The 12,257-nt window shown below is 41.2% G+C and overlaps 1 protein-coding gene across 3 annotated transcripts in view; it reads left to right on the forward strand.

Annotated features, from left to right (window-relative positions):
• TRIM55 (tripartite motif containing 55) overlaps positions 1-11,921 on the forward strand; it is a 35,642-nt gene extending 23,721 nt beyond the window's left edge. For all 3 annotated transcript variants that reach the window (XM_029086329.1, XM_010173413.2, XM_029086330.1), the window contains one exon: positions 11,802-11,921. In XM_029086329.1, coding sequence (XP_028942162.1) covers positions 11,802-11,921 — 120 coding nt within the window. The remainder of the gene's footprint in view (positions 1-11,801) is intronic.
• Positions 11,922-12,257: the final 336 nt, after the last annotated feature.

Here is a 12,257-nt window from a genome sequence, read left to right on the forward strand (position 1 = left end):
AATTCATTGTATTATTAAAAAAGGGACATAGAGCTTGTTTGTACTCATGGGAAATCAAGCATGCAAATAGCGCTATGCTCTTTTTTCCCTCTCATTCTTTTTTAATTCAAAATACCTTTTGAAATTAAAAATAGACAAATAGAGAAAGCTCTTACTTGTACCATTTGAGACCTCTTTCTGTGTCATCTCTACTGACAGCTTTATGATTTATTTAATCATGAAATAGAAAGGAGGTGAGGGAGGAAGGCATTTTGGTCTCAGGCTCTATTTGCATAAAAATGATTTTCTTCTCCACTTCTAGTGAGGTGGCTGTTTAGACAGTTTATGTGTCTTTATCTTTCAAGTGTGATATCAGGTCACTGCCCTTTTTTCTTTTTGTGTGATAAACCCCTGAAAACCAAATCACAAAATTACTTGAAATAACTGTAATAATAATTTATAATAATAATATAAATCTGCATGACTGTCATCATAAAAACAGCATGTAATTTCTTTTCAGGCTATTTTAATAGAATACACTGATAGGAATTTCCTTGTATTTCAGCAGCAAAAAGATGTCAGTTCCACCTATTAATACCTAAAATTGACTTTATTTAAGGGCCGCTTCCCTCTAAGAAATGGTATCAATGCATCAAGAAATTTCCTCCAGGGTGCAGGAGGGTGTATCAGCAGGGATATGACAACAGGAGGTGCAGCCCTCAGGTGTACAGATTGTTTGGTCTAAGAAGGGATGGCAGCACATGATTCAGCATGAACAAAATAGGAAACTCTGCACTAGAGAGCCCCATCCCGCTTCAGGGAGTGCCTAAGTCAGAAGTGTAGTCACTGCAGGCTGCCTCTGCGTCTGATGGAGGATGAGAGGCGTCTCCAGTGAGAAAGCCAATTCACCAACTGCTGCTGGTTCTCACTTGGCACCTCTTCACATCTGCCTGCTGTGTGTAAGGTGACATCGCTCTTAACCCAGGTGTTTCTGCTCAGTGTCTAAAGTTGGGGAGGTCTTTTGAATTGAATCTGAGCCTCTGTGGATGACAACTGAGAGCAAATGATTAAAACACAAGGTTGTAGGAATGGCATCAATGAGCTGCCTTGCCACCACGGGGAGTAATTTGTTAGCGGAGGGTGACACAGACATTAAGCAGCAGCCTTTTCCAGTGCATGGGAGAAACAGATATTGGAGTCAAAAATAAAAACTTGGAAAGCCCAGAGACAGAATGTGTGATGAGTTACAGAAGGAGATGAAACAAGCCTTCACCAAATCTTAAGTTGTCTTCTTGTGTTCGGTCTCACAAGACAGGCTAAGTGAGCTAGGAAGAAGAATACATATTTTGTGCATTAGACTGCGGAAACTCATTCACCCACTTGGCATTTCACGACTCAGACGTGTTTTTATACTCTTTATATCTGGAGGACGCTACCAAGACATATAAGTGTGGCGCTTAGGCATATGAAGAATGCTCTGTACGTTTGTAAATGCTTGTGGCATCTAACTGTTGGACTGGTGCATCTGAAAGGCCCTTCAGCCTCTTGGAAATCTGGCTTCTAAATATGCATTTATTATCCTAATTATCCTTACTACTAATTATCCTTAGTAGTAAGGTTAGCTTTCAGGAGTGCTGAACATCTATCTGTCACTTCTAACAGTGCATATGCTCAACACTCCCAACTATCAAGCCAGGTATATAAGCCCTTCTTGCTGCCCAGCTTTAGACAACCAAAAGAGAAAAGCTTGACCCTAAGTTCTGCCTTTTAATTCCCTTGTGCAGACCTCTGATAACTAGAGGACATGCACACCAAGAACAGTAAACGCACTTTCCAGGAATGTGCAGTCCTTAAAAATGTTTTCACATTTAGAACCACTCTGTCCTCTGGTTTGTTATAGAGGAATCCCAAAAATCAGCACTGACAAGTATTTTATAATAAAAATTGTTGTCACTGGACAAGTGATCACTGAATAAGGTAGATCACAAAATACCTTACTTCTGCTAAAATTATTTCAGTCTGGTTAAAATATTGAGGGCAATGGATGCATAAGTAAACATTTGTTCATTTTTTTTGCCCAATCAGCTTTTTGGAGGCAGCATCTCTCATGCAGTGACAACATATAAATTTGTGAGAGCTTATGAAAGTCTTGTATTAACCTGGGTCTCCAGTTATCTAGTTTATTTCACCTAAGATGAAGTGCTGGACCCTATATTCTGTTGCTCAAATTCTTTGTCAGAGAAGTGTTTGTCTGTGGCTCTGGAGGACTCAAGCACATACATTTAGTTTGAAAGGAAATGCAAGATAATCATCGACAAACAGTACCCTAAATCTAATTTCCCCTTGCTGCCAGTAAGTACCATACCTCATGGAATTAGGATGGGGATAATTCCATGAAGATATAAAATATAATCGGGACTGAGCTGTCTGGGAAGAGAAATACTAATGGAGTGACCTATGTTAATCTTGTTTCATTAGTTTTAAAATTTTCTATTACTTGCTTGCAACCTTATGCCATCTGCCAGAATTACTACAGGGACAGTCCTCTCTGTATTCATGCGCTGTAGTTTGCTTTGCCCTGCTGCTGAATAGTTCAATTTCAGCTGGTGATCTTTCAAATATTTTTCCATGAGATAGCTTTAAATCACATGTCAGGGAGGTCAGTACTTAGCTAAGTTTTAGCTGATTGGTTGTCATGTCAATATGCAGACAACACGGACAAAATAAGATAATTTAAAACCAAAATAAGCCAAAGAGAGACCATTGCCCATGTACCCCTGCTTTTCCAACACTCTGTAAAAGGTACAGTCCCACATTTTAGCGCAGTGCTGCTCTGGAATGATTTCACAAGTGTGGCAGCGGTACACAAATAATTATTTCCTTTCTCTTTTCCAAACTGGATACTCAGTCTTGCCAGAAACCCAGTCTGCTCAGGTCAGGAAGCTAAGTCCCCCTCTTCAAGCCAACTGCTCCAAGAGAGGGGATTGCTTACTCAAGAGAAGGCAGTCTTGCGAGGCTGGATCTTGCAGGAGCGATGTGAGTGAGGATCTCCCTCCCCTCTGGCCCACCCAACACGGCCTTCCCAGAGTTTTCCCCCAGAGTGGAACAAGAAGTTTGTTAAGTGTCAGCAGCAGGCGCAGCCCTGGCAGCTCTCTCCCAGGAAGCCAGCCGCTGTTCTGAAGGCTCTCTGCTCCCTGCAACAACTGTCTTTAGTGCTAATAAAAGATCTGGGAATCCAGAGAGCAAAAGTCAACTTGATATTTACCACCTATGTCTGGATATACTTGTACTATATCTTTCCTTAGGTAGAAAAATGGGTGGGCTTATTTACATTCAGATAAAAAAATCTGCAAATTTTGACTGAATGAAAAATGGGTCATCTATCCTCCGTGAAGCTGAGCCTTTTGTAGGAGACCCATGAATCAGCTAGTATACAAGCCCAAATTAAATCTGCTTGAAGCTTCTTCCTAAACATCTCTTAAATTTCACTTGGGAAAAAAGTAGTGTTCAGCCTGCAGCTGAAATACAGGGCAAATGCTAGATGCAAGAATCTCAATTAGCAGTCCAAAAATTCTGCCTTTACTTCTCTGTAATCTGACTCAGTGAGCTGGGACTCAGTTTTAGGGGCTGGGTCTGAGGCCACTCAGGCTGATGTTCAGTTGGTGGCAAATGCTACCTGTAAATTTCCATTTTGCATCTTGACTTTGTGCTTCAGGTGAATTTTTTTTCCCTCAGTTTATTAAATACATGCTGAGAAAATCAGGAAAGTCTTGCTTGTTGCTCTTTTAACACCTCTCTCTCCCTTGCTTCTGAGAATTATGTGAGTGATTCAGAGGCAGCAGTGACGAGTCATGAGGGCAATGCATTAAGACCAGCTTTCAGACAACAGTTTCTCATAATTAATATGAGTGGCAAATACTTCACCTGAAGTTTTACCTTGAATAGTCTGCTCTGTGATTTGTCTGGTGAGTCATAGATACAATCTGATTTATGTCTATTTCATTTTTTTTCAGTCCATGACTAGCAAAAGGACCTCCACAATAACAGGGTGGACAAAATTATTTCTCCTGTTCAAATTAATACAAAGCCAGACTCACTCTTTCTGTGACTAGCTCATTTAAATACTGAATCCTACCTCCACTTGACCTCCTCTTCCAAGCATTGTTCATTCTGTTCATTGTTAAGGCATTCAGAAAGGAAAATAGAGTGTAAACAAAAAAATATTTCTTAATCATGGATGAACTGTTGCTGGTTTACATCACATCGCAGTAGATTTGTGTCACAACAACACAAGCCATCTGCTTTGTAAAATACTTGGTTAGTTGTCACCCTGCTGCCTTGAGACAGTTCAGGCTTTCAGTGTAGCTGTATGCTTGTCTGTGGAAAGCAGTGCTTGCAATCCTGTAATCGTTAGAGAAGGATCATTATTTCAATACCAGCCTATCATCTGATTGGAATCTCCCTGGAAGTAATTAGTAATCTGGGGCTGAGTCCTTTGGATACTGTATCATGCCACTTCCAGGCTTTCCTGACTTGTGAGCAGGACAGGGGCTGGACTGCAGCACCATGAAAGACTTGGTGCCCACTGACCTGGCGTTTGAAATGGAGAGGCAGGTTGGGGTGCTGCAAGTATAGCCAAAATGAAACAGAAAGAAAGGAGAGGGACATATCTAACAGCGTTGATATGTGTTCCTAACATCTTTACAATAATCTCCAGGTCACTAAGTAAGAGACAAGTGACTAATTCAGAAAACCTGTTGTCCCAGGCTACCAGCCAATGGAGATAGATAGGTGCCGTGATGATTAAACCATGATGCAGATATCCAACATAGATGTCACACTTTTGACTGAGCAGAGAATGAGGATCTTGCAGTCCTGGAAAATAAGTGACCTGAATTTCTCATTTTTTTAGCACCCTAAAAAAAATCTGTCTGAGTCTCCCAACCACCAGAGGTGGTGATCAAAATACAGACCTCGCCTCTTAGAGCACTCCTGGCTCAGCAGTTCTGCACACAGAAGTGGCTGGTTTTTGTAATGAAACACTTGCTGTATGACTTGCTCTGTTACAAAATGCTTTACTGAGGGAAGGTAGCTGTTGTTTCTCCCATCAGTGCTGGTAAGCCTTTTCAACATCTGGCACCAGATTTATTTTAAAAAATACATTAATTTTATATTTATGCACAGTTTCATAATTTAATTTTATAAAATAAATAGATTCCTTTTTAGAAAAAAATTTGAATTGGTTCAGATGCAGGTCAGTTGCGAGCTTGTCTCTGGGAACAGTTGCCTGTGATCTGTATTCTGTAAAAACCTAGCCAATAACTGTGATTGAATCACAGACTTTAAGAGCAGTATTTATCACAGCTTCCTTGGAGTTCACCTGGGAACAGTGTGAGATGTGCAGAAGGAAGCTTGATTTAATATCTTGCCCATCGGCTGGCCAAATGCTGTGCAAGCAAGCCAGCATTGCTAATGGGTGAGCAGAGATTACAATGTGAGACGTGATACGACAGACGTCTGTCCAGGAAGTCACAGTGCTGCTCACTGAGCAATGTATTATTGTTGGAGTAGAGTCATTTTTGGCTACCAGCTTCAGTTGCTGTGGCTGTAGTAAGGAGAAGATTCAGGCAACTGAAGATGTAGAAAAATGAGCACACAAAGGAGAAAGGGCACCAGCAACAGGTGATGAGGGAAAAGATGTTTTAACTGTGGCCAAGACTTTCTCTTTTCTGTTACGTAGTAGCTTTAAAGAATGGCAACTGGTTGCTTTAGCTTTTCTACCTGCATCTCCATCAGTGTGATTTTGTGTCTCAGAGAAGATGTGCTGTGTCCACAGCTCACATATACCACCCCCCGAATACTTACAAAGCCCAGCTAAGTCAGTCGCTCATGATGTGAGCAGTGCTCCAACCTCCAAGGCATGGTATGTGTCTACACACCTCGAAGCTATGCTGGCTCCGTTATCTGATCCTGTGAATGGAGTTCTGGGGTGAGTCACACTCTGAACTGGCACTCTGTCTCATTCATTGGTTTTACAAAATTACCATTTGCAAAGGAAAAAAAGCTTCCCTTTACAATGCTCTGTATTACTCAAGGACTATATGACAGAGAAAAACATGATGTTAAACCATTACTAGGTTTGCTACTTCCCTCTGAAAGCTAATAGCAAAGTTTCTGTGACAAGGACTAGAGGGGTTACTTCTGCAGAGAAGTTTTTGGAAGGTCTTTACTTCACATTTAACTTGTTGATATGAAGTCATATCTACTTGTCTGATGAAGCAGAAGCAGGGGGAAGAGGGGAGAACTGGTAGCCATGAGTAGCTTTCTGGCACTGGTGGCCAGTGAGTACCACTTACTCCTACAGCCTCTCAAGATGCTCCTTTCTTTGCTAGACAGCGGGGCTGTAAGGGAGCAGAAGTGGTACACAGCTTATTGATCAGGAGGTTCTCAAAAACTTCACTCTGAGAGGAATGAAGAATGATGTGTGGATAAATCCAGGAAAGACTGTTCTAATCATGAAACCTTAACATTCACATGTTTGTAACACTCTTCTCTGGGATTTCCTTCATTTTCCCGGACAGTGGCAGGATTAGGTTTCATGCAAATCTGTAATTAATCACTCTCAACAAAAAGTAATGCCAGTGAGGTGCAGCAATGGGTGAAATATTAAACAAGCATCTTACTTCTGCCTTTTTTGTTTGAGACATGGAAAAGATAGGCAACATAAGTAAGGGAATTGTATTTCCTTTTTCCCCAGTGACAGAAGAAAGCTGCTCTCTCACACCAATCTCTGAAACTGTTTCCACCACTGGTTCAAGTGTCTGGACCTTTGGATCCCATGGGAGATGTGCAGATTCTATATCAAAATAAGCTAGCCAAGCTGTTGTCTTCTGAACTATATTTGGTCTCTTTAAGGTCATTTTGTAAGAGACATTGCATTAGATATTAACCACATAATGTTAATTGCAATATAATGAAAATCTGTTGAAGAAAGGCATTTCCTCCCAATGGACTTTTAAAATTCATTACTGACCACTATTAAGAGAGTAACATATCTAGTGCTGTGACTGATGGAGCTTGTCTGGGCATATTATTTTGTCTGCCACCATATGTATTTCTGTGGCAGGTAACTGTAGCAATTATTTCAGAGATATTCTGTTGGTTCCTGCTAATAAAAAGATTCATACAAAATAAGCATCCTTTTAGCTTGAAACAATATTGTTGCGATATATGTGACAGCTGCCAGGTGTTATGCTGAGGGAGCTAGATTGCATAAAGATATGAAAACAAATTGCTTGAACTAAAGCTTAAACTATTTAAAAATAACCTGTTGTGCTCTCTTTGTTTCCGCTGCCTGGAAGTGTTGAGTGCCAGAAGTGTAACACTTGACATTTGAGGCAAACAAACATAGCCTACAGTTTCTGTGGTGGCTTTGCGACCAGCTCGCATTTATTAATCATGCCTGTTCTTGTCAACACTGGGAGTTGTTTCTAAACAAGCCAGCTAAAATGTGGGAATTAATTTTAATTTCGCACTTGATTTCTGAGGCTACAGAAACTATAGAAGCAAGAAGCTTGAATTTTCACTGCTTTTCTCTCCAAAAGCCACATTTTCTAACAAATTCATACTCTCACTCCTGTTAGAGGGGATGAATGCAGCTTGCCTGAGTGGATTATCTCATTTCTGGGTGACTGAAATTTGGTACCATGGATCCCAGTCTTTGTACTTAAAGCTTATGGAGATTAGTGGTGGTAAAGCACAAAACTGTGTGTAGACTTCATCGTGTTTCAAATATCTAGAAGGCCTAGATTGCTGATTTTTCCCCAGCATAAATAGGATAACTGCTGGGCCCTAATAAATGAAAACATTATGACAAAGCCATCCCACTCACTCCTTTCCTCCCCTCCACACTCTTTACAAGAGCCTTATACAGATTTAAGTAGTGCTCTGCTTAAGGAAGCAAATGCTGAAAGATGCTGAATGCCTGCAACTTTGATACGACTCATCAGGTGAAGCACTGAGATCCTTATACTGTTAATTCATGCAAATTTTAGTGTGCCAGATGCTGAGGAGTGCTGAATGGCTGCTCAGTGGGAGTTGTGGTTGCTCAGCACCTTCAAAGAATTGGCATGTAAACTCCAGCCTGGACTTTGCTTATGGGAAAAACAAATCCAACCATCAGTCATGTAGGGTGTGCTTCCCTCCCCACTTCATGAGCTGGCCTGGTGAAAATCCCTGGTGCTTATTGAAAGCATCATCTGATGTTACTCAACACCACAGAGAAAAATATAAATCAAAGTGTAAGTATTCACCACTCTCTCAGCATTGGCCTAATATGATTAATGTAATGTGAGGTAAACACTTCTGTTATTTCTTATTGCTGTTAGGGACCCAAATCAAGGGTTGGGACTTGTTAGTCTAGGTCATGTGAAAAAACACGCCCTACCCTTGAGATCTCCAAGGCTAAGATAAAGCTTGGGTAGAAGCTTAACATCAGTTACCTAATAGCAATGGAGAGACACAATGCAGTGTTGAATTTGAACCGTCTGCAAGGCATGTGGCAAGGGCTGGGCTGTGCTCAGCAGGCAGGTTTTCCTCTGGCAGCGGAGCAGGGCTGTGGTAACACAGGCAGCGAGGTGGTCTGGGAAGAGATTGCAAGGACATACAGAGGGGATGGATGCCCACCTCCCATTGACACTGAGGAGACCTACTTCTGCTTTCTGCCTTTCAGAATCACCTCCTGGTTCAAAAAAGGGTTTTTTCTGTAAAAGTCTAGAGCTGAAATCTTTGTCTCAGACAGTCCCAACACACTGTATAACTCTGAGTTGTGTGGGCTGCCGTTGGAAGGGAGGAACAGACTTAATAATGTGGACAGAGTTGCTCCTGGCACCTTTTGATGGTTTCTTACCTCATATGGGAATAGCGTACCTCGGTCACTGTATGACTCAGAGCACAAATACTAAAGTGTCACAGGTGTGAAAACACAAGTCTAAAAGTGGAGGAATGGCCCTATTGTCAGTTTTGTGCTTGCTTCACTCCTGGCTGGGTGTGATGGCAAATGATTGCTCTTGGAAAGGCACATCGAGGTATTGCAGACTGCCAGCCTGCTGAGTCCAGTGATGTGCAGGGAGTAAATGCTTCATCTGGCCAAACCCAGTGGGAATATGCTGGAGCTCTGACATTGTTTTGCTGACAGAGGAAGATGTCATCACAGCAGAATATGAAGGAGTTAACACTTATGAAATACAGTTTTGGCAGCGATGCAGACAAAGATTGTTTTGTTTGAAATGCAGTACCAGCCGTGTTGGTTGACGAGGTAATGCAGTCACCTTGCCAGTCTAAGTTCTTCGAGTGTGCTTTTTCTCTTCTAACATCTTAGTTCCAAATCCTGTGAAACAAGTTACTTAACTTTAAACCCATAGATAGTTCTTTGCTTCAAAGTTAACCTTAGTTTAGTGTTTATTTCTGGATAGTGGCTAGTTGAAATAGCAAGTAGAACTGCCAAAGGAAGCCCATCTTGCACAGGAAGAGAAATGACAAGGTGACAGTGTGGTTTTAAGGAAAAAAGAATAAAAATACAGAAAATTATTTTTTAAACCTCTTGCCAGTCCTATTCCTTTGCAGAGTAAGGAGAATTGAGGAGGGCTGTCCCATGCCTGCTGACACACACCGCTGAGGGCTCAGTGCACAAAATTGCACAACCAGTTTCAAAATTACTTTTAGCTAGTCCAGGCACTCCGGCTGTCCTTCCAAAAATAAAAGGCAAAATTTTCAACATCACAGAGGATTAATAAACCACCCACCTGCCTGCATCCACCGAAATCAGGAAAGCACAGAACCCCTTACAACTCAGAAAGTCTAGCCACACATTTACTGCTGATACCTGACTTTTGTAATCAGGGTTGGAACATTTCAGCTGAAAGGTTTGAATTCTTTGAAGTGCTTTCCTGGGCTGAGAGGCAGATCTCCTATAACTGGGACTCAATTAGCTACATGCCTTTTCAGCTGAAGATCTGGCCCTGTGGGCCTGATTCTTTACAATACTTTTGCATAAGCCTGGGAAACAACCCTTCTCACCAGCATTGCTGAAAATGGACTTCTGTATTCAATTAGGCAGCTGTTTCTGCCAGATTTTTCACCATGCTTGTGCTCTCATGAAAGTACATGATAAAGTTAGCAAGCAAAAGGTATGTTCTTCTTCAAGCTCCTTGTCCATAAAAATCCTTTCTGAGCCCTATATTTTGCAGTGAGTAGCAGTGAGTGCCGTGCTTTGAAACCACGAATCTAAGTAAAAAATTAGTCCACATTTCAAATATTAAATAAGATTTTCAGATAGTATCTCATTGGAACAAGTAGGGCTATTCCAGTCTAGGGCAACTGAGAATCTGGGTCTAAAAAAGGAGCTATGAACTCTAATTAGACATAAATAAAGAAATAGGGAGCTACTTTTTTCATATCTCAATGGTATCTTGTTTGTTGGTGTCACAACACTCAAATAGGTAGTAACTGGAATGAAGCCCAGTAGCCAATTTATACTTAACATACCATTAGTTCTTACTAATTCCTGTGGTACACTGTAAGTACTTACAAAAATGCTTAAGAAAATCATCCATCCCATGCTTCAGCTCCTCACAAGCATCCCTGCTTCATTGTTTGTTCCTGGATATGTCTGTTAGCATCACTGCTTTGGTAACCTTCCATTTTACGACAGTATTATAAATGATTGAGATGTGTTAAAATTCAGAGGACACTGCTTCGTCGCTTTCCCTCTGTCAAGTAGTATCCTGACATCAAAGAGTTCTCCCGAGATCTTTGGGAACACTGAAGTTCCCAAAGTAAGGTGAAAATTTGCTTAGAGAAGACTGGCAGTATTGGCTATTTTAATTTTAAGCAGGTACAATAATTTATGTGCATTCTAGGAATATAGAGGGAAAAAAAATCCTATATATTGCACATTAAATTGTGATTTTTAATGATGAAGACACAATGTATCCCTTAACTACCAAATCACCCATTTCGGTATATTTTATCTTTAATAGGATTTCTGATGCTATCACAAAGCTGTTCTTCATTCTCTGCCAAAGGGATCTGAAAACACTAGAAGCAGTAAAAATATTTCTGTGTATCATACTGACCTTTTAAATATTCAGCTAATTTAAAAACTAGTAATAATTCCTGTGATTAGCAGCTACAGCATTTCATGTCCAGATTCCTTTTTTTACTTTAAGTGTCGGGTACCTGGGCAAAAAAAAGCAGAATTTGGCCTGGGATAGAAGCAGAAGCTCATATCTCTGTATTATTTATTTCCTGTTCTTGAGCTGAGTGAAACTGAAGTGAAATAAATATTAAAAGACCTAAAAAAAAAAAAAAAAAAAAAAGCAACAAAAAAAACCCATATCCAAGGCAGATTTCATGACAGCAGAACAAGTATCATTTTGAGTGGCAATACACTGACAGTAACTTTTGGCTTCAGTCCACATCAATCTGGAGGGCCAGATACACAAGCCAAGCTGGCTCAGGACCTCTTCTAAACAGGCAGTTACCACCTTCAGTGCAATAATATTCCAGAGGTCCAGATCAGTACTAAGCCCTTTGCACAGGTGCAACATGCTCACCCAGCATAATCCTTCCCCTGCCACTGTCCATGGCAAAAGTCCCTTTCTGGCATTAGAAGTCTGGCTGGTGTCCCCGAATTTTCATGCTCCCTGCCTTTTCCCCTCTTTCCCACTTCATTCTGGTTTTCTGCATGTCGTGAGATCTTAAGGATTTTAATGCAATTCATCTTTTCCTCTTCCATTTGTCAACCTTTCCTTCCTTTACAGACTGGTTCTGAACCGTCCCCTCAAGGACAAGTGGAGGAAACTCCCATGAGCAACGAGAGGGGTGACGAGCCGGCTCGTCATGTCTTCTCCTTCTCCTGGTTGAACTCACTCAATGAATGATGACTGACTCTGGCTGGCTTCTGGTGTGCTTCTCCTCGGAGGGACTGCGAGCACAAGCAGCCTGGCTACAACCAACAAAGAAATTGGCCTGGAAAGGGACATCCGAGCAGGTTTCGTACCCAGCAACTCAGCTGACCTTCACATCATACCCAGTCCTTGAGATGGCAGTCCTGAGAGGGATGGGAGCATCAGGATAAATTGCAATACTGTATTGTAGTCAGAGTGTTTTCCATTAATTTCTTGTTTCCAAGGGGAAAAGAGCATCACCACATCTGTAGGCTGAGCACTGCTAGTGTTTTGTTATTCACTTTTTGACACGTCCCTGTGTAGGTGTAA

The sequence above is a fragment of the Antrostomus carolinensis genome, unplaced genomic scaffold (assembly GCF_000700745.2).
Source record: "Antrostomus carolinensis isolate BGI_N321 unplaced genomic scaffold, ASM70074v2 scaffold7868, whole genome shotgun sequence".
Taxonomy (NCBI): domain Eukaryota; kingdom Metazoa; phylum Chordata; class Aves; order Caprimulgiformes; family Caprimulgidae; genus Antrostomus; species Antrostomus carolinensis.